The sequence below is a fragment of the Bidens hawaiensis genome, unplaced genomic scaffold (genome assembly GCF_021521415.1).
Source record: "Bidens hawaiensis isolate Kalapana, Puna unplaced genomic scaffold, B.hawaiensis_p1.1 tig00006836_1, whole genome shotgun sequence".
Classification (NCBI taxonomy): Eukaryota; Viridiplantae; Streptophyta; class Magnoliopsida; order Asterales; family Asteraceae; genus Bidens; species Bidens hawaiensis.
In genome coordinates, this window is record NW_027491466.1 from 689,148 (window position 1) to 712,482 (window position 23,335).

A 23,335-nucleotide genomic window follows, 5' to 3' on the forward strand; every position below is an offset into this window, starting at 1 on the left:
TTGACTTGGGTTCTACACGCGTTAGTTTGTTCTGGCCCCATTACTCTGCGCTTTTGTACGACTGGCGTAACAGCCGGATCGCACTTGAGCTTATGCTCTGCCTTACTTCGGGGTACACCAGTCATGTCAGCTGGTGTCCACGCGAAGATGTCAGCGTTTTTCTGTAGTAAGCGTTTGAGTAAGGTGCGTGTGGGATCAACAACTGTTGGGCCAATGGTAACGGCCTGGTCAGGGTATTTGCCGTTGAAGGCCCATCTTTCCGGTTCGGTGATGGTTGGTTTAGCCATCTTTGGTTTGGGTTTAGATGAGACAGATGCGATGCATACCTGGGGAATGCCGGTGATCATCGCTACACCCTCAGCTGTTGGCCATCCCATCATGCCGTGGACTGAAGATACCACGGTGTTAAATCTTGCCATCCCGTCTCTTCCGAAGAGAATGTCGTATGTGTGGCGTGGCTTTCTCATCACGACAAAATCCACGTCTTCTGTGCGTGAGTGATTCCCGTCCGTAAGAGTGACGGGGAAAGATAGGATACCCAGGGGGGTGTTTGTGCTGCCGTCGAACCCTTCCATCGAGGCGTAGATCGTTTCCAGGCGTTCCTTGTCTTCGTCATCTAGCTTGTCGAAGAACTGCCTGTACATCATCGTTGACGAGGCGCCGTTGTCAGCAAGAGTGCGAGAAGTGATGTAGTGCCCCAGCTGGCTTTTGATGACGATAGGGCCTTCTTTGCTGGGTCCTCCTGGCACTCGCGGGAAGCGCACCTCAGCTTCCTTCCACGCGCATGGTTCTGTCGCTCGCCTTTTTCTTCCTCTGATGTTGCCATGAACCATGTTGATGCTGATGTCAACGGGCTTTCGTCCGTTGCCTCTGTACCGGTTATCATTCCTTCCTCCCTTCTTGATTGATGCCACAAGGTGTGCAAGTCTTCCATCCTTGACGAATGTTTCAACAATATCCTTCAAGGATGTACACTCCTCCGTACTATGACCTTTTGTCCCGTGGAAGTCACAGGATTTGCTTTGATCCGCATTAGGTCGCTGCCGGATCATTGGAGCTTTTGGCCATGGTAGTTTTTCGGTGGCAAATATCTCCGTGACGCTTTTGGTGAGTGGCGTCCACCGGTGTTTTCGGCTTGAAGGGTGTGTGTTATCTCTTCCGCCAACAAGAGGGTGAGAGCTGGATGAGGTGTCAAAGTTTACCCTTGACTGCCAAATACCTAGCTTCCTCTTTTTGTTCTGCCGGGCGATCCGAACATTGTTTTCTCTAGTCCTTTGCGTGTAGAGGTGTGTACTCTGGGGAAGATCCCTTCCCAGTTGCTTCTCCGTCTCGGCAAAGCGCTTGGCCGCCGTCATGATGGCATCCCATGTGGATGGCATGCCGTCCTTACCCGTCAATGTGCGGATAAGCTCTGGGTATTCGGCGCCCTGGATGAAAGCGGCGCGAACAAGATCTTCACTTATGTTGCCCAGACTCAGCTTTTTGGAGTTGAAGCGAGTGATGAAGTCTAGTAAAGATTCATCCTCCTCTCTGACGCAGTTGAGGATCGTCCACTGTTCTTCAGTATATTTCCTCTGTTGGCTGAAGTGTTGGCTGAACTTGTTCTGAAAGTCCGCCCAATCATAGATGTGGTGGACCGGTAAACGATCGAACCATGCCCTGGCCGCTCCAACCAGAGTCATCTGGAACATATAACACCACGTGGGTTCCGTCCAGTTACTGACGGTTGCCCCCGCAATGAATCTGTTCAAGTGGTCGTCTGGGTCGGATAGACCATCATAAGTGCCGATGTTGGACATTTGTTTGGCACTTCTCGGGGCGATTGCTTCCGCAATGTCCCTTGCAAACTTGGACTTTCCTGCATTTGCAGCAGTTGGTCTAAAGGTTTTGGAGAAGTCACGTGGGTTTCTCCCCGCGTTCGTTGGTTTAAAGGTTTCTCCAAAATTCATTGTCGGTTGGAAGTCCGTTTCCTTACGCTTCCCTTTTGCCTTATGGCGAGGGTTTGCGTCAGTATCGGATTCTTCCCGCTCATCGTCCGAGTACTCGCACTCACTGTTCATGTTGAGATGTTGGCGAGTACTGCCGAATTCGTCAGCCTGTTGAAGTGAACGCAAGCGTTCATCCAACTCAGCTTGGAACTCTTTCTGACGTGCTTCGGCCCACGCCTTAACTTGATCGAGTGTTTGGCGAGGGACCCTCGTCCGTTTCTCCAACCGGGCATCAGTGAACCCCAGTGAAATATTGTTTACTGCACTTGTCCCGGCTTGGGTAACCGGGGTAGTGTTCCTAAAATTTGTATAACCGCCGGTGTTCCCCCCAGTTGCTGGGGTTGTGGTTACCAGGGTTTCTTGGTCACTTACTGGCTTTGGGACCGGAGTAACGTTAACCATTTCTTCAGAAATTTTGAAAAAACTAAGAATTAGTTCTAGCTTTTATGCACGGATGGCGCCAATGAAGAAACACTAATCGACCCCGGGCAGATTACGGATAATCTGGGGGTTAAATAGATGTTTCCCACGAGGATGAGGTCCAGCAAAGAAAGTTGTTCTTCAGGTGACCTGCAAAACAGACACCGTAAGCTCGTCACTGAGAAGGGGGGGTTCCTCCTTGTGACCACCCTTCGGCGTGAGAATCAGACTAGATTGCTCTGAATATAAGTGTATATTAAGAGATTGCTAGAGAAGATAAGATAATGAGATATCAGATGATGTCCTTACCATTCCAAGGTGTTGGAGTATTTATAGCCGAATGTATGTTTCCAAGAAGGTACAGCCGGCTGAATAGTATTCCTGTTCTACCAACAGTGGGCTACGCACAAGCCATGCTGGTTGGTGGATAGGCTGCGGCCGATAGTGACAAGGCCGGCTGCATACTGTTCCTTTACTGCCGGCTATGCACTGTTCCACCAACTGTAGGCTACGCACGTCCCATAGCAAGGGTTGGTGAGTAGGCAGCAGCTAATAGTGACAAACAGTACTAGAGGGTGCTCCTCCACGTACTGTTGTCGGTGAGCTGTCACCCTGTGATTGGTTCATGGGCTGTTTTGGTCAGATCGTCTGTTTTGCCCATACATTGGCATGTATAGTACAAAAGATCTTCCAGAAGCATATGGACTGGCTCATTTGGGCGGGAGTATTCCCGCCTTACTCATTCCTTCAGGTGACATTACTGAAGTATCAAGAGTTAGTGCCTTGTGCGTGTAGCCTTGCTATCAGTGCGGGTAGCCTTCCCTGATGGCTTGTATCCGCAGCTGCGGGAACAGGCGGGGTACTTTACCATTGGGAGGCTTTCCCTGCGGGAACAGCTGGCGTACTGCGCGTAAGGTCTTCATCTCTGAGCATGGTGGGTCCTACGGAAGCAGTTGGTCGTTGCGCAGACGTCCCTCTTCAAGGTGAGTCTTGCGGGTCTAACTGGGCTCTGCTGGGACCTACCTCTTCACTCTCGAAATTCATCCCCAAGTCACGAGCCAACCTAATCGTAGCCTCAACCTCCCTTGTGTTGTCACATGCATTGTAACAATTGTTACAATGCCCTGGAAATCATCAAACTATTTCTCACTTAACAAGTCATCACGGATATGTTCATTGGTTTTGCATGAGTCTATTTTATCTTTTATTATAGATTTGACTTTTTGTATTTATCCATGTATTTTATGACATAATACAACTGTAAAGACTAAAAAGATAATTACAACTTGTTTTATTTTTTAATTTTCTTTTTCATTCTTTTTTAAATCGGGCATTGAAAACTTCATACCAATTCGACTACATGACATTATCTTCCTTTTTCATCACTTTAACCTAAAAAGAATAGTAGAAAACTACATCTTGTCTCCATCGCTCGCCATCAATCGGGGAAGAAGGCTCTTGTTCATCTGAATCTTCTTTCCTCCATTATTAAACGAGTCTGTGTTTAAATATTTGAATTTTTAAATATTTCGGATATGAATTCAATTAAAAACCCTTAGTGACACACGACATGCATGCTTTCCTCACATTAAATCACTGTTATATGACCTTATATAAAAAAACATAACATTAGCTAGCTATGTTAGATGTTATAGTGTTTTGGTTGACCAACTAGTAGGTGTCAAGCAACATTCATAAAATTTGTTATTTATTTTTTTACCCGTCATTTGTAACATATATATAAAAGTTCAAATGAATGTTTAATTAGAAATGCAAGTGGTTTAGCAGTAATATACAAATAAAAATAATAATTATAATTGTATTAATTTCATTTTTTTTATCTGCTACTATCTAATATAAGATAAAATGTGAAGTTTGGTTTGGCTAATACTCTATTAAGTCACTTGGTGACACCCTTTGGTCTATGACATTTTGTTTTTTTCCCTTTCCTTTTGGTTCTTAGTTCCGGTCCCGTAATGAACATAACGAAATCGACCAAACGTCAATGTTTTTTTCGTTTGTTTAAATTTTGGTAGGTTGAGCAATAACCGAATCGTTAACCGAAATCGAACCGAAAACCGAATAAACCGAACCGAAGTAACCGAAATTAACCAAACCGCACTGAACTCTTTTTTTTTTTTTTTTTTTTCATATTTTCCAGTTTTTTTCCCTATTTCATGTATTATACGTATATTAAGTTTAGTACTATCATTTCATGTAGTTATACCTTCATTTCATGTATTTAAACATGCATATCATGTATTTTTAAGCAAAATTTTAGCCCATGTTTGATATCCGTTATTAACCGAACCCAATTGCGCACACCCCTAAATTTCGGTACTATAACGAACATGACAAAAAAACGACCAAATTCGTGCAGACTCACCGCTCAACACCCAGGACCATCAAATGCTTGGGTTTTACCAACACCCTAGCTTACCGGCTGACGCCACTCCATTGGTTCACCTCAATTTTTATATTTTCTCCGTTTTCAGCGCTAGTACCGTATCGAACGAACGTAACCGTAAAACGACCGAATTCGTGTTGAGTTGGTTTCTCAATGCATGTGATTGACAACTTTTATTACCGCCCGTGTTTACCGACCAAATATTTGACTTTTTATTAATATTAATTTAATGAATTTATTTTTGGGTTTTAACAACTGTGTCTCACTCGTGCTTGAATTTAAGAAAACTCACCATCCTAACGCTCGGATTTGGAATCCGATTGATCGGGCCGAAGGAAAAAAGGTTGCAAGGGTTTTGTAAAGGTGTAGGAGTTCGTCTCTGTAAACAAAACAAAACAAAACAAAACAATACAATACCCTCCCTTTCTTTCTTTCATAGAGAAGAATTTGAACAGGTAGGTAATAATCTCTCCAATTGAATTGAAAGCAAGCCCTAACATAACATGACATGCTCTTTCATACACATTTCTTGGTTTTCAATTATTGATTCGATAGATTTGCAACACTTGCGCTTCACATGCTATAGGCTTGTTCGATGAATATAGTAACCCTCGTATACCAGCACTAAACCTTAAACAAATACCAACTGTTCGATTAAATGCTTTGTACAAAGAATTCATGATAACAACTGGGCAATATACAATCTTGCACACCAACTGTTCGATTAAATGCCTTCTGGTTTATATACAACATTCTCTTCTCCTTGGTGGATTGTAACCTCAGTTACTAATTATAGAAATTGTCGATTTTTAGCTTCACCCTTAGCTGATTTTAGTAATGACTGATGGTGTCATTAAGCTTAGCTCCTATTACTTATTTACATTATTAGGGTTCTTTTTATTCACTGGTATTATTGTATTTGATACAAAATGCAAGATATCAACTAGCTTGATTTTTGATGTGATTTAGGAACAAGAATGGTGTTATTTTGGTGTCGGACCAAGCAAGCACAGCTCAGGGCGTTATCAAATCAGTTCAAGCGATGCTGTTTCCAGATTCACGAGTCCTCTTTGGTTATCAGGGAAACCAAAATTGGTGTTGTGAATGGTCAAGGTTTGAGTTTACACAGGCCTGGACCCGAGCTTGGCAACTCCGATTCTTTGCCGCCCCTGTTCAGGTTATCCCCTTGTATGTAAACATTATTACTTAAGACCCTCGTGATAAATGTGTAACTTTTATTATAGTTATTATTTTTAACTATTTGGTCAACTAGACCCCTTCAAATCATTTGTTAATTTTGTGAAAACCAAACCAGCATAAGATGGGCTTTACTTGGTCCCACTGGTTAGCAGGGTATTGGTGGGGCCCTGAGTTTTCTCTAACGGGTTCTTATGGTCACATAAAAAAACTTTGCGTAGTCAATAAATATTTTTCCTTGTTTTTGTTAGGCTAAGCCGAAGTATGAAGAGAAGGATAAAGGGGGTCCAGGGATGAACTCACAAATTCATGCTCAATATGTTAGGCTCGTCACCGATGAAGGTTAGTTTATCATTTTATTTACGTATTTGTATCTATAACACTTTTAAAATGTAAGATACAGTGAGAAATAATTGGTACATCTTATCTATTTTAGACGATTTGATCTTTTTATTAATATTTTAGAATGATGCCAATCTTTCAGGGCATAGTGTAGTGTCAAGGAATGAGGCATTGGAGTGTGCAAAGAAACTCAATCTTGATTTAGTCGAGGTACATTATGTTTTCAAACTAATATAAATTAGACCCTTTCAGTATTTTGTCATTTTGAACATTATTGTTTTTTGTTATGTTAATTATGTGGTAGGTTCAACCAGATGGTAACCCACCTGTTTGCAAACTCATGGACTATAAAAAGGAAATGTATTTAAAACAAGTAAAGGAGAAAGAGCAATCGAAAAAGAAGGTAATTTTTTTTTCAATCGGAATATAATTCTTTCTAGATTATATAAATTTATGAAAGTTAAGATTTTGCTACTCTTTGGTCTTATGTACGCTTTAAAATATTTGCAGTCTGACTTGGTTTTACGTAAAGGAGGATTGAAAGAGGTTCGCATTACTTTTAAAATTGTAAGTCATAACCCATCTTGAGTATTATTTGCAAGTTTCTTGATTATACACACACACACAGATAGATAAATGTTCCAATACAATAATCCTTTATCATACGTTACGTACGCGAGGATGTGGAACGTCGATTTTAATTAGCGATCTAGGGTACTCCAATCAAAATAGCGAGCAACAACAACGGTGTGCCGGTCTTCGTCCACCGCTGCCCCATCTTCTTCCGCCCACCTTCACCATCTCCGTTCAGTTATTCGTCACCGTCCACCGTTGCGACCATCGACGGTACCGTCGTGAACACCATCTTCTTCCGTCACGAGTTGTTCACCTGATCAAATTGACCAAATGAAATTGATATTGTTGAACCTAATTGATCAATTAACCTTGAAATTGATCCAATTAATCATAAATTTGAAGCTTCAATCGATCAATTTGAGTTTTGAGTGATGGGTTTTAACCTTGAATGTATCAGGATTTAAGCATGGACGTTTAAGTTTTTTTGCCTGAAAGTTTAAAGGTTAACCTTGAACGTTTTAGGGTTGGGATTTTGGCTTGAACGTTTTAGTGATTTTTACCTTGAACGTATTTCACGTACGTAATGTACTTTAAGCGATTATTGTACGTTAACTCACCCCTATATACATATATCTTGTGTGTGTGTGTGAACATTCATTGGGGAACTCAGTAAAAGTGGGGAACCGGAGGGAACTCTGGTTCAAACGAACTCCAATTTAACTCATTTCAGCGATGATGGAACCAGCTTGTTCAACCCTAATAAATATATATTTATATGGTTCAGCTTTTAGGGTTTAGAGGTTAGTCTTTTGGGTTTACCTTTGGGGTTTAGCATCAGGGTTTAGGGATTAGGATTAACATTTAGGGATTTTTTTTTTGGGAAAAAGGCAAAGTCCTGGAAAACATTTGATTATAAAGAAAAAAGGACCAATATATAGAGAAACATAACAAACAAAACAAGATAAACACATCAAACAACTAGTCTTAAAACTCAAAGTCCATGTAGTCATATCAAGTCCATTATGCAAAGCCATCCAAATTGGACTCCAACATTAGCCCATTAAAAATGAAATAGTAAAAAGATTGAAGGTAGCATTTTTTTTGTATTTTGGTGAATCGTCTGACCAAGACCAGCTAAATTTGGGCCAGTTTTAGGCCCAACCGCACCATTAACCGAACTTGTGCCAGTCACATGACATACATTAGATATTTTAAGTTGGGACGTGGGCTGATTTGGACCAGAGGGAATCGACTGTCCACCTTGGGCCGTGAGTTTATTTGGGTCAGCCATCACACTTGGAACAGGGACTGGTGATTTATGATGGACCGAGTGTAGTCCAGCAGCCGAACTTGGGCCTGTTGGGCTGTTTTTGATTGCCTTTTTTTCTTAACCATTTTAAAATCATCAATATCTATGTCCATAGAAATTGTTTGGGCCGAAACATTTGGACCATCGGCTTTCACTTCAATTTCAACTTTTGGATAACTTTGGGTTCATGAAATGCATTCAAATGACCCAAAACATTTCAATTTACATAATGGTGGCTTCCAGGGCCGGCTCCGAGAAAGCAAAAATTTTTTTGGGCCAAAGGCGAAAATTTTTTTGAGCTTGAAGTAAAAAGAGTTTTTTGTTGGGTTTAAACAAATTAATTTTTATATGGGTTTACTTGGTTATAATTGAGTTGTGTAAAAAACTTTTGTATAAAAATATAATTAAACATGCCTCAAATGAGAGTAGAACCCATAACCTTTGGGTTGGGAGTAATACCCCTTTGTCACTAGAGCAAGCTGGTGGTTATGTAATTAAGTTTAAACACTAAATATACATATTGTTTTAATAAAAATACATATAATTTAAAAAAAAAATTCGGGCCTAGCGGGGTGTCGAGCCTGTAGCCGTTGACTACCCGGCCACACCTTATGGTCGCCCCTGGTAGCTTGCATTAATAATCGTCTAATTGAGCTAATTTCCCGGGAAAACCATTCCGTGATGAAATACCACTTTTACCCTGTCCGGTAGCCTACATGATGCCTTTCCTCTACAAGAACCCATGCATAACTAAGAGGATCCTTCTAATTACAACGTTCATATGTCTTCTTAATTCTTATCCAACATTAGAGGCCTTCCAATACAACTAATGATTTGCCCAACATTACCTTCATTCCAAGTACTAATGGCAAATCTTTTATTGATACCCAAACAGGCACCGAACACGGGTTTCGCTAAAACCGTGTCTGGCTCTCACAATTGAATGACTAATGGAAGTATGGAACATTAGTGACCAACCATGGATTTTTCTCCAAGATTTGGAGTAATCTTAGGGTTTAGCTTAGCTTTAACACATTTATTAGACATAGTTTAATATTATGTTATATTAGAGGGATTAGAGTGTAATATTGTATTCTATATATACCCATGTATATTCAGCAAATATAATCACAATTCAATAACAATAACATCTTTACCAAGTTTAACTTGGTATCACAGTCAGGTATCAAATCCTAATTCGGCCGTCATCCCTTCTTCTTATTTTTTTTCCAATCACAGCCCTACCACAGCTCTGCTGTCCTCTTTTTTCGATCACCCAATCACCATGACTACCCTTGTCGCCTTCTCCCAATCAGAAAAGACTATCCACAACTCTCACAAGTTTCGATTTACCCTGTCCCCCACCAATTATGGTCATTGGAAGACTATGATTCATCCGTTTTTGGTCACAAACAACCTGTTCGGTTATATAGATGGCACAATTCCATCTCCAGCACCTACTATTCCTGTTTCATCTTCATCTTCATCTTCTGACGGTAAAGACAAGGAAGATGCTCTCCCACAACAAACCCAAACGAATCCTCAGCATGCAATATGGGTCTCTAATGATGTCTATATCCGCATGCTCCTGCTGTCCACAATCTCTGAAAGCTCTTTTCAGCATGTGCAGGGCTCTACTTCTAGGGAGCTTTGGCTGTCTCTGGAACGTGCCTATGCTCCTCATACAGCTTCTAGAGAATACACTTTGAAGACTCAACTGCTACGGATTGAGATGAAGCCTGATGAATCCTCTTCAGCCTATCTGACTCGGGCTCAAGAGTATGCGATTGCTCTGGCAAATATCGGTGAACCGATGAAGGAAACAGCAGCCCGTGAACCCGCTGCCTCGACCACTGCTAAAGAAAACAGCAGCTGCTATGCCTCCTACACAAGCCTTTACTGCAGCCCGTGAACCCGCTGCCTCGACCACTGCTGCCCCGACCAGTTCACTGTCCCATTCTGATACAGTTAAGGCTGTCCAACAGTTGGCTGCCCAGCTAGGGTTACAACTACAATTGCCTTCTTCTCCGTCCCCACAGGCCAACTATACAACCCGCAACACAAACCGCAACCCAAACAATAGACAAGGAAGCAACCGTGGAGGACGTGGCAATTATAACAGCTCCAACAATCGTTCCAACATAGGAGGTAATCGAAATCAATTCAGTTGGGCTTCTAATCAAAATATCGTGTATGGTACTTGTAATAGGTGTGGCATCGGTCATATACCGTCTCAATGCCCTAACCGTGATCCTTCAACCATACGCTCAGGACAACAACCATCTGCCAACTTTGCTGATTACCGCTCACAACCGACATTCACCAACTGGCTCACCGAAACCGGATCCAGCCACCACGTAGCACCGAATCTCTCCGGCCTCGATAACTCAGAAGCGTATTATGGGGGTGACAACCTTCATGTTGGCAACGGTAAGGGACTTCCTATTTTACACATTGGTTCCACTCGTTTTTCCTCACCCACAAAAACCTTTAATCTTAAAAACATACTTCATGTTCCAGAAATTAAACAAAATCTCCTTTCTGTCCAACGTTTTTGCCTAGATAATAACGTTTATTTTGAATTTCACGCTACTCATTTTATTGTGAAGGACAAGTCTACACACACTATCCTCCTCACGGGTCCAAGTAATGGCGGTCTGTATTCCATCAAGCTTCCGCAGTTACAACCTGTTCCCAAAGTTTCCTTTTCTGCTGTTCGTGCTTCCGCTTCCACTTGGCATCGAAGACTGGGACATCCTCATCCACAGCTTTTAAAGTCAATGCTTTCTGCTTATCATTTGCCTTTACAAAATAATGTTTCAAGTACTGTTTGTGATTCTTGTTTTGTTGGAAAATCTTCCAAGTTACATTTATTACCTTCTACTTTTAAAAGTTCAAGTGTTTTGGATCTTATTTTTTGTGATGTATGGGGACCCGCTCCCGTTACGTCCTTTGAGGGTCACAATTATTTTCTCTTGTGTGTAGACCATTATTCTAAATTTATGTGGATCTTTCCCTTTAATCGAAAGTCTGATGTTCTAGATATTTTCAAACAATTTATCATCATGGCTGAGAGACAATTTAACACCAAACTCAAATCAGTACAAAGTGACTGGGGTGGAGAATTTCGTAGCCTATCTACTTATCTCACCACTTTAGGCATCACCCATCGTCGTTCTTGCCCACATACCAGTGAACAAAACGGTATTGTGGAACGCCGCCATCGTCACGTTGTCGAAACAGGTCTTACCTTATTAGCCCAATCCCACGTTCCATTACGTTTTTGGAATTTTGCCTTCGACACGGCGGTTTACCTAATAAATCGTATGCCTTCTCGTACAAATTCATCAATTTCACCATTTGAACACATCTTTCATCGTCGACCTGACTTCTCTTTCTTACGAGTCTTTGGCTCTCAATGCTTCCCTCATCTCCGTCCATACAACAAACACAAAATGGATTTTCGGTCCACACCGTGTGTCTTTTTAGGCTACAGCCCTACCCACTATGGCTATCGCTGCTTTGATCCAAACACCGAACGGATCTACATTGCCCGACATGTTCGATTTCATGAACAACACTTTCCTTTTCACAAACAATCCATCCCACATTCTCCCTCTCATGAATCTGACACGTATGTCTCGTCCTATCCTACTCACCCACCTACACCACCTGCACCAACCAACCCACACCCACCACCTCCACACCCTCCTCTTGTCCACACCTATGCCCGCCGGCCTAAACCCAACACGACAAATTCCACAGAATTTGCTGATGCAGCCTCTTCAGAACCTTCTACGGCTGCTGCAGCCCTTCCTACAGCTGCTGCAGCCCCTCCTACGGCTGCTGCAACCCCTCAGGCTGCAACTCAGCAGTCTCTCTCAGACCTGCCCGACTCCCCTGCTGCATCACAGCCCACTCCAGCCCCTATGACCCAACCACCTACCCGTTCACGGCCGCCTAATCTTCGCCAAAACCCCAAAACTACCAAACCTTACAATGCTGCCTCCTTTCACTCTACCACACATAATCCCGACACTGAACCTGCCTCCTTTACTGTTGCTAACACAGACCCAAAATGGCGTCAGGCCATGGCTGATGAGTATTCGGCGCTGCTGCGAAATGGCACGTGGTCCTTGGTACCACGTGCTCCGGGTTCTAATGTGGTTGATTGTAAATGGGTTTACAAACTCAAACGAGATCAAACAGGGGCTATCACTCGCCATAAAGCACGTTTAGTCGCCAAAGGTTTTCGACAATAACCGGGCATTGATTACCGGGAGACATTTAGCCCGGTTGTCAAGTCTACCACTATTCGTGTCGTACTTTCTTTAGCAGTTGCTCAACAATGGCAACTGAGACAGAATGCGTTTCTACACGGCGACTTAAACGAAACTGTCTATTTACAGCAGCCACCAGGTCTTTTACATAAGTCCCTTTATGGTTTGAAGCAAGCCCCTAGAGCCTGGTTTCACAAGTTGTCTATGGCTTTTCAGGGGCTTGGTTTTCGGGGCTCCAAGACAGATTCTTCTCTTTTTGTTTACTCATCAGGGGGCATGTTACTGTATCTACTTGTCTGCGTTGATGATATTATTCTCACAGGTAACAATTCACGGGCTATTGATCAGGTGGTTCGCAATCTCAGCATGTCATTTGCTGTCCAGGACATGGGCGGACTCCTATTTTTTGGGCATTGAGATTCTTTACAGTGGCCATGACATACTATTGTCCCAACAAAAGTATATTAATGAGCTCTTACAACGTGCCAGCTTGTCCAATGCTCACCCGGTTGACTCGCCTATTACACCGAGTGCGAAGTTGGCCTTGGGTGACAGCTCCCCATTTGAGAACCCGGTTAAATATAGGCAGGTTGTGGGTGCCCTTCAATATGTCACGCTTTTTTGTCCGGACATTACCTATGCAGTCAATAAGGTCTGTCAATTTATGCACTCGCCAACAGAGAATCAATGGTCAGCTGTTAAGCGCATTCTACGGTACTTGCAGGGTACTGCCACACATGGTCTTCTAATTAAACAACAATCTCCTTCGGTTCTTCATGCCTACATGGATGCTTCTTTCAACAACTTGAGTGCCTTTTCTGATGCTGATTGGGCTGGGTGCCCAGATGACCGTCGACCGTCGATCCACAGGGGGTATGCTATCTATCTTGTGTCTTGGTCAGCCCGTAAACAAAAGACTGTCTCTAGGTCATCTACGGAATCAGAGTATAAAGCCCTTGCAGACACGGTTGCTGAATTAACTTGGTTACGGGCACTCTTGCATGAACTGCATGTTCCAGCACGATCAGCCCCAACATTATGGTGCGACAATCTTGGTGCAACATACCTGGCAGCAAATCCTGTCTTTCATGCACGTACGAAGCATGTTGAGGTAGACTTTCATTTTGTCCGAGAACAAGTTGCTCAACGAAAACTCTCGGTGCAGTTTATCTCCACAGAAGATCAGATTGCAGATGTGTTTACCAAGGCTCTACCCTCTCCAAGATTCTTGTTCTTACGGTCCAAGCTAAGAGTTGCTTCCCGGCCTTAGCTTGCGGGGGGATATTAGACATAGTTAAAAATTATGTTATATTAGAGGGATTAGAGTGTAATATTGTATTCTATATATACCCATGTATATTCAGCAAATATAATCACAATTCAATAACAATAACTTCTTTACAAAGTTTAACTTAACTTCAAGGTTTAGGTTTAGCTTTTAGGTTTCGCTATAGGGTTAGCGTTTTTGGTTAGGATTCGACGAGATGGTTCCAACAATACTTAAATGAGCTTAGTTGGAGTTCGTTTGACCCGGTTCTTCACTTTTATCCTTTTCTCTTGTACATAAAAAGTAATTTCTTTAATTATAATTATAGCACAACGAAAGGTAGTACGGATTTTTCTTTTTTGAACGAGTGATGATTAAGGAGTTGCGTGTTGGAATTAGATGATTAAGGAGTTGTGTGGTGTCTAGCATTATATTAATTAATTAAAAGTATCTTCATTTCTATATTTGAAGCTTCTTTTAGAGGTTCATCAGTTGTAATATTTAAATAATTATCATTTTGTTTATGTATAATCAATATGTTAAGATTTCATTTAAATATATATATATATATATGTGTGTGTGTGTGTGTGTGTGTATGTATGTATATATGACAAGTATGGATTTCTTTTTTCTAGGATAAACATGATATGAAAACAAAGGCAGATGCCATCAAACGATTAGCCGAGCGTGGACACCGAGTCAAGGTATGTTTGTGTAAATTATCTTCATAACACTACACTATAAATGTTGGTCACTCGTTAATGTTTTTATGGTCAAGCAGTGTATGGCAGTGAAAGTACCTAATGAAAAGTCAGATGAGCAGGATTTGGGAGGACTGTTATCCCGTCTATCCGCAATGGTACGTTTAACTTTAACGTGCTGATTGATTATGTTAAAAGAAGTAATTAAAAAGGAAATTGGTCAAATAACTTTTCATTGGCAGATTGATGATTTTGCTCTTGTGGAAAGTGGGCCCAGGGTAGAGGAGAAGCAAGCGTACGTTGTTGTAAGACATATTAAGTTTGGGCCGTTAAAGAAAGGTCCAACAAAAAAGAAAATTTCAGAAATGGTAAATGAAATTTCAACACAACGTTCGGAAGAACAAAGCTTAAATGAATCCGATTCTGAAACCGACACGTATCATGAAAAGGAGATGGAATTAGATTCAACCGATGATTTTGACCATGTGGTCAAACCCAAACCCGCACCCGCACCCGCACCCGAAACATTTAATAGGTATGCAGCCACACGACAAACTAACGGGTCAGAAAACAGGCATGCAACCACAAGTCCAACAGGTTCAGGTCAAAGTCAAAGTCAAAACATGAACAGGCGGGGTCCAGGTGAAGCCGCATCAGGTTATGGGAGGTTTGATGCACCAAGACCAAACAATGATCATCGAACTGAAAGTGGGCCTGTGGAAGTAAACAGGTACATGAAAGGACCGAGGCCACAAGGACTGAGTTCACGGGGTGATTTTGGTAGAGAAAATAATAATATGAACCCTGCTGGGGTCAGGGAAAGACAAGGTGGTTATAGAAGATGAATGCATTTTTGTAGAAGTGACATGACATGGGTTTTATATTATTATGTGAAATTCATTACTTTTAGGCTGCTATTTAATTTATTTTGTAATTTGCATGGCTGGCACTGTGCTATGCTTGATAGTCCATTGAACTGATTATAAAGCATGAGATTGTAACTGGATTAATATAATGACCACACTGCTAAATGTCAGTGGTTTTTGCTATATGTTTTTTTTGTTGGAATAAATTGTTTTTATGATATGGAAATACGTTTGAAAGTGATTATGTGATATGTAGTGTCAAAGTGCTCTTAATCTCTCATAGCTCTGCCGCACCTTTTGTTTCATCAACGATATGTATTCATTTTAATAGATACACGACGATGTATTTTCGAAATTTTATAAGACATTATATATTAGAACTTATTGAAGAAATGCAAATTCATATAAAATAGAAAAAAACATACAAATACAAACTGTGTATTCTTTGGGAATTTTGAAGGGTGTACACATAATATAAATTCTCAAAACACAACTTGATTTGTCAATGCCCTGCTTATCATTTCAACAACTGACATGAACAAATATTTACAATGCTTTTCGAGTTCAATACAAAAATTGGTTTCAATTTGATCGCTTGACGATTAAAGAACCATCATCATCACCGGTCATCTTCACCTCATTTCCTAATCTTAAATGAAGCCCTCTTTATAAACTTTTTCCCGCTATCAGGAACACCTTCATCACCACTTAGCATCCTATAAATCTGCATGAAAACATCATGTTAACATAAAAACAAACAAAAACAAACATTATATTGTTTTACTTTTGCTTTCTTCAACTTCAAGTTTACCTTGCTCGCTTTCGGACGATCAGTTGGATTATGATTTATGCATTGAGAAGCAATCCATACCATGTCATTCAGCTGATCCACGTCACACGTGCCACCAAGATGAAGATCAACAAGTTTTTCAATATTTTTTGCATCGATCAAAGGTCTAGCCTGCAATAAACTAGCTGTTAAGCAAACAAATCGGTCGATTGGTTGGTACTTAAAAAATACCCACCCACATAACAAGACTGTTTTGTGATTCATCTAAAGCGGGGCGCCCAGTGATGATTTCTAACAAAAGTACTCCATATGCATACACATCAGTTTTCTCATCGACCAAACCGTCCATGAAAACTTCAGGCGCGAGGTAACTGTATTTTAATAAATAAAAAAAAAAGCTTCAAGTTAACTAAATAAAAAGAATATGATATATAAATGTATATTGCATACCCAAAAGTCCCTTCAAACTGTGATACAGTGAGGTTCACCCATTGATCTGGAAGCCACTTAGCCAGCCCAAAATCAGAAATCTATTTTTACATCAAATGAAGTCCACACATAAAAGAAAAATTAGAAGAAATCATTATGTTGAGTACTTCTTTAAAGGGTTAGTAACATACTACAATTTCTTGTTTTATACAAAAAATAGTCCCTCAACTTGTAAAAAGTACACAAAAGTCAAATTACTGTGTATTAAAGTCTCTAAATTTGTCTAAAATACATGTACTTTTGAAAAAAAAATATTAAAACAATAACTTGTTAACTCTTAAATTGGTTAACTAGAAATAGTCAAACACAATAAAAAACCAACATACTTTCTGTTTATCTAACAAAAGTCCCTCAACAACTTGAGAGACTTTACATGAGAATAAGAATATATATATATATATATATATATATATAGGGGGTGGGATCTGGAGAGAACTCATTTTAAAGAGAGAACTAGAGAACTAGTAAGGAATTATTTTTAACTATTTTAAAAAAATTATTTTTTGATTTTTTTTTCTTTCCTCCTTCTAATAAGATGATATTGTTCATAAAAAAAATAAAAAAAAGTAAAAAACCGTCGATGTAATGCGTATGTGCATTAATGTGTATTGTATATATAAAATATTGTTTTATTGCATATAGTACAACAGATATACATTATCTAAATACACACTATTGAATATATGCAAATACGACACTAATAATTGTATGCAAAACACATTATCGCATATATGTAATACAACACTAATGCACATATGCACTATATCGATTTTTTAAAATTTTTGTATATAATATAACATTATTGCAAATATACAATACAAACAACTATATATATGCTATTCAACACTATTTCAAATATCAAAATGCACACTATTGCACATACACATTATAAAAAAAGTCGGTGTATTGCGTATATGCATTACTCTTTAATTTTTTTATTTTTATATTTTTATATTTTTTTGTGGTGAAGAATAACAACATATAAGAAGGATGAAAAAAAAAAAGTTTAAAAATATTTTTTTAATTAAATTAAAAATATTTCATTATTAGTTCTCTAGTTCTCTCCATAAAAAGGAGTTCTCTCATGATCCTCTCCCTATATATATATATATATATATATATATATATATATATATATATATATATATAGGGTGGGGTTAAAATAAAAAGTGAAGTGTGTCTAAGAAGTGTAAGAAGTAATCTGGTGCGTTAGATATGTTGATCTGATGGTGGATATGGAAAGTGTGTTTATTGTGCGGTGTGTTTTATTTTAGTTGCGGTGTGTTTATTGTGCGGTGTGTTTTATTAGATCTAATGATGAAAACACACTTTCTACACTTCTTAGGAAAAAATTACTTCTTATTATAACTTTGCTCTATATATATATATATATATATATATATATATATATATATATATATATATATATATATATATATATATATATATATATCATCGTACTCAGTATATCCCGCCAATAGCAAAGCTATGGTAGGGTCTGAGGAGGGTAAGATGTAGACAACCTTACCTCTACCCCATAGAGATAGAGAGGCTGCTTCCGGTGAGACCCCCGGCTCGATAGTAGTTTTGCATCAAGCCTTGGACATAAGGCACATAACACTCAATCATCGGGACACCGGCTGATCGGTGCATGTACCCTTGTCTTTCGGCTATCAACGCCACCACATGATGCCTGATTAACCTTCCGCCACTTTTAACGTTATTTTCACGAGATTAGTAAAATAACGTCAAAATTAGTGCAATTTCACTTTTGCCCACCCGTGGGTTCACACATATATACATTATATGCGCGCACCGCAAGCAGGGCATATATATATATACATATATATATATATATATAATTTTTATAATATTAACCCTTGTTTAGTTGTCTTAATATCTTGTCATAAGTTATCAAACTGATATATGAGGGACAAAAAGGTAATTTCAAGTCATGGATTACCCGAGGTTGAAAATCCTCCGAAAGCAAAATATTAGCAGCCTTAATATCTCTATGAATGATTCTCCTTTGACAACCCTCGTGAAGATACGAAAGGCCCGATGCCGTGCCCAATGCAATGTTGTATCTTGTTCCCCAATCAAGTTTCTGTTTTTGATTCTCATCTGAATGTTTTATATACCGATAAAGATATGTCATTTCAAATGGTCTCGTTTGTAAAATTACCAATTCACCCTTGATGAATAATGCAGTTAATAACTAACTAACCAGACAGAACAGAAGCTAAGCTTCCATGATAGGACAGAGGCAAAACAAGGTGCATGCCACCTTCGACTCCGTAGCCAATAATATTAGAAATGTTCGGGTGGCTGACGTGGACAAGGATTCCAAGTTCAGATAAGAAATCTGCTGTCATCTCTTCGGGTGTGCCTCGGATTAAGCGTTTTACTGCTATGATTTCATTGTTTTGTAAATGACCCTTGTAAACTTCAGAATAACCTCCCTCTCCAAATAAGTTTTCTTTGGAATAATAACAGAAAATACAGAAAGAAAGTTAAAACCGGGTTGGTTTGTTTTTATGGTTAAAGCCATCAGTCATTTGGCATAGTTGCTTCTAATCAAATATATGACTAACTATGTCAAATGCTGTAAATGCAATTCATGTTCTATATAAAGATAACCAACTTTGTAACAATATGATTAAAAATTCCCAAACTTTGAAAAATTTTGTTTTAAGGCAATATAAGCCTGGTCAAAATGATGACATGGAAGCTGACATATCAATCAATAACTTTGACCAAATTGACTTTTCTAGATGAAAACCTTTGCTTCTGTGAATGAGTGCAAATAAAGTGTGTCCGTAACTTTGAACAAAGATTCTGGCTGTTCAAAAAGTCTCACGGCTCATTTAGCTGCCTTTTTGGCTCATTTGTCGGGCCGCTTAAATTAAAGCCCAAATTTTCTTATATTAATTATAACCCGTATCCCAAATTTTTATAATTATAAACCATAAATTTTATAGTTTATTGATTAAGCATTATGTGTAAGCTAAAAATAATATATTTTTTTCTCTTTTTATATATTGAATTCAATAGATGAAAAAAAAATATAAAACTCATTTTTCAAAAAAAAAACATAAACGAGCTGGCTGGATGAGCCATGAGATGACTCAAGCTTTTTACAAGCTGAGCTCAAAATTTCAACACGTTAAGATAAACGAGCCGAGCTAGAACAGACAGCCATAGTCAAGAAAGTTAAAAACTTTGAAAGCATAAAACGAGTCAAATGAAGTTATATTCAAACCACGACTAAAGTTGTCGGTAGCATCTTTAAGTTGCGCGAGGGAATAATTAATCCACGAAGCCTCAAAACAATACAAACTATCATTTAACTTTGAATCCAACTCCGGCATGAGGTTCTGGCTCTTTTTCTTAGTCAGCCTCTTGATCGAGGGTAGCGGACTAAACGTCTGCAAGCTTGCAGATGGTGCCTTTGTTAACTTCCATAAGTATTCACACAACTGCCTTGAATGAACAATTGGATCAATCTGAGCTACCAAATCTGATATCCGAAAACCGACAGATGGTGAATCTGCAGCAGCAGCATCATTGTTCACAGGCAATGACGGTTCAGATTTGCTTTGATCATCCAAATCTTCATCATCCTTTCCTACAAAGCTAAATTTCAGCCAAAATTTCAATTGGAAGCATAAACACCTAAACTTTCAATTGAGTATTTATTTTTATTTTTATTTTTATTTTTTGTTTATTACCTTGAGCAGAAACTGAAACTGAGGAATCAGAGAAAAGAATTCTGTTATTTTCTACTGCAAATATAACACCTTCCTTCTTTTCATCATCAGCCATCTCTTAATCAAAACTGACAAAAAAAACCATCAAGAATTGCATTCACAAAATCACGCACACAAATTTCATGTTTACTAAGGGTGTAGACTAGCCGAGTCGCTCATGAGCTAATCGAGATCGGCTCATTAAAAGCTTGAATAGAGTCGACCTTAAACGAGCTCGAGCTTTTATTGAGGCTTAATTAATAAACAAGCTCGAGCCCACTCACGAGTTTTTTATATATAAAATTCATCATCATCATCATCATCATCATCATCATCATCATCATCATCATCGTACTCAGTATATCCCATCAATAGCAAAGCTATAGTAGGGTCTAAGGAGGGTAAGATGTAGACAGCCTTACCTCTACCCCATAAGGATAGAGAGGCTGCTTCCGGTGAGACCCCCGGCTCGATAGTAGTTTTGCATCAAGCCTTGGACATAAGGCACATAGCACTCAATCATCGGGACACCGGCTGATCGGTGCATGTACCCTTGTCTTTTGGCTATCAACGCCACTACATGATGCCTGATTAACCGTCCGTCACTTTTAACGTTATTTTCACGAGATTAGTAAAATAACGTCAAAATTAGTGCAATTTCACTTTTGCCCACCCGAGGGTTCACACATATATACATCATATGTGCGCACCGCAAGCAGGGCTATTTTTTTATATATAAAATTATGATAAGAAAAACTAAGTAATACATATTACATTAAAAATAAAAACAATAATTATAAAAATATAGACTAAAACAATTAATAATTAATACAATAATTAAAAATATATACTAAAATATATTCAAGCTGGACTCGAGCTTGAAAAACTACTCACGAGCCGTGCGCAACCATTGCTTGTGCGTTAACGCGCTTGGCTTCGGCTCGGGTTGTTAACACCCCTAAATTATTGTTTAGGCAGAAAATGAATATGATATAACATTCCCTATTTATCTTAATAAACTAATTATTATCACGCTATAAAATAAAAGTACAAACCCTAACCTAATTCCAAATATATATATATACAAAATTTGCAGAGCGAAGAAATGAAATGGGAATCGGATAACAGCGTTTGACGAGAAAATCCTGGAGATTTCTTAATCTTGGGTAATAATAATAATGAGAAGGCATTGAACAATTTTGCATGAATAAACCAGCTAGGGTTTATAATTAATGAAGATATATAGATACCTTGAAGATATATATATGTTGGTGCACCATGAAGATTCTTCTCTTTGATGAATGAATGAATGAATGACGAAAAAGAAAATTGTGAGAGAAAGAGAAAGATAGATGGAGGAGACATGCATGTCTCTCCCGCCACCATTTTTCATTTCTAAGTTATTTGCAATATGATCCTTATACTTACTTGTCATCGTCACATTTGTATTATGTTTCTTCATCTTTTCCTAGCTATCAATCAAACATTATAAATTAATAATGATTCATTATATTTCTACAGGGTAACCAGACTAGACTATGGAATAGTAATTATTCATTTTATTCACTCGTTTATTTCATTCAATTACCCCATACTAAATAGACCCTTAGTGTTGGAAAGTTTGTTTACGCTAGTTATTTGAATAGTGAATGAACATGAACAATAAAGTTATGTTTAGATGATTAAACAGGTACAAACAATGTTTCGTTCGTTGAATTGTGTTTATGGAACGATTAATGATATGCACATTTTGTAAGAATAATATATAATAATATATATTATATATTTATATATGGTCATTATAATCACTTATATTATAATAGATTAAAATATTAACTATACCTTATTATATATTAGTTTGGTAATTGTTGATGGGCCATATTACCCTTACTAGCTAATAAAGGGTTTACCCCTTGGGTGTATATAAAGAGAGATAAAAATTTATATCATAACCTAATCACACACATTATAATTTTGTTTGCCTCCTCTCTCTTATACCGGGTTTCTCTCAAGAACCCTAATATCATCCTTAACTATACATCCTAAAGGGGAACTCGATCAAGATGACAAACATGTCGACTACATCATACTATGCTGCGGTTTCTACTCTCCATGCTATAACATGTTCATATGTTTAATATTTATCATGTTTTCTATTACTTACATGAAGAACTGATCAACATGTGACATTGGACCGATGTTGATTATTCAGTTCTTAATGTTTTCCCTAAATCTAGAATTAAAATAAAAAACATGAATTTTGATTAAAACCCTATTTTTTCGGTTTTCATGTTTTGTTAAGAAAACTGGTTATAATTGCTAAAATTCATATTTAAAACTATAATATATTCGAAATCTTTTAAAAATATGTTTAAAATTTCGATTCCAGAGAAAACTGACTAAAGATTCTTCGAAGATGTTCTTTATGTTCATCATAAAAAGTGAAGAATCGTCCTTATTTTGGGTGAATCGTGTGAATAAAATATGTTGTTTCCAATTTTGATTGGTTTTTATCAATTTAAAACTTTGAAACATGATATAGTTTTATCAATAAAAGATTTCAAAATCTTAGATAATTATAATTAAATCTTTTAAATTTGGAAACAAGATAATCCATTAAAATTCGAATTCCATCTTTATCATAAATTCGTTTATGGGATCTAAACATAATTGATAGGATAAAATATTTATGGGTTAAAAATAGTTTATGAGTTAAGGAATTAAAATAAATTTCATTTTTTTTTCTTCTATAATGGTTTTGGTTTACCAAATCTCGAAAACCTTATAAAACCCGAAAACTTTCATAATCCCAAAAACCCACTAAAATCCGGGCTCACTAAAATTCCCGAGAACTCATAATTCCCAAGAACTCAAAAGTCTCGAATAACTAATTTTCCGAGAACTCTAATTTTCCTATAAACTGTTCCTAATCAAATGTTTTGTAAACAATGAAA

At 38.4% G+C, this 23,335-nt stretch overlaps 1 protein-coding gene and 1 pseudogene across 2 annotated transcripts; one reads left to right on the forward strand and one right to left on the reverse strand.

Annotated features, from left to right (window-relative positions):
* The first annotated feature begins 5,229 nt into the window (after positions 1-5,229).
* On the forward strand, positions 5,230-15,536 carry LOC143633647 (translation initiation factor IF3-1, mitochondrial-like; annotated as a pseudogene). Its single transcript, XR_013153699.1, has 9 exons — positions 5,230-5,274; positions 5,785-5,992; positions 6,264-6,354; positions 6,497-6,564; positions 6,659-6,757; positions 6,865-6,921; positions 14,422-14,490; positions 14,568-14,645; positions 14,730-15,536. The product of XR_013153699.1 is annotated as a translation initiation factor IF3-1, mitochondrial-like (transcript).
* A 290-nt stretch (positions 15,537-15,826) lies between these two features.
* LOC143633646 (receptor-like cytosolic serine/threonine-protein kinase RBK2) lies at positions 15,827-20,457 on the reverse strand. The gene is made up of 8 exons (XM_077101906.1): positions 20,364-20,457; positions 19,895-20,260; positions 18,860-19,111; positions 18,596-18,756; positions 16,594-16,673; positions 16,379-16,514; positions 16,165-16,314; positions 15,827-16,077 (listed from the first exon to the last, which is right to left on the reverse strand). Exons 1-8 carry the CDS (start codon positions 20,455-20,457, stop codon positions 15,991-15,993), a joined length of 1,326 nt encoding a protein of 441 aa, XP_076958021.1. The 3' UTR covers positions 15,827-15,990.
* Between the last annotated feature and the right edge of the window lie 2,878 nt (positions 20,458-23,335).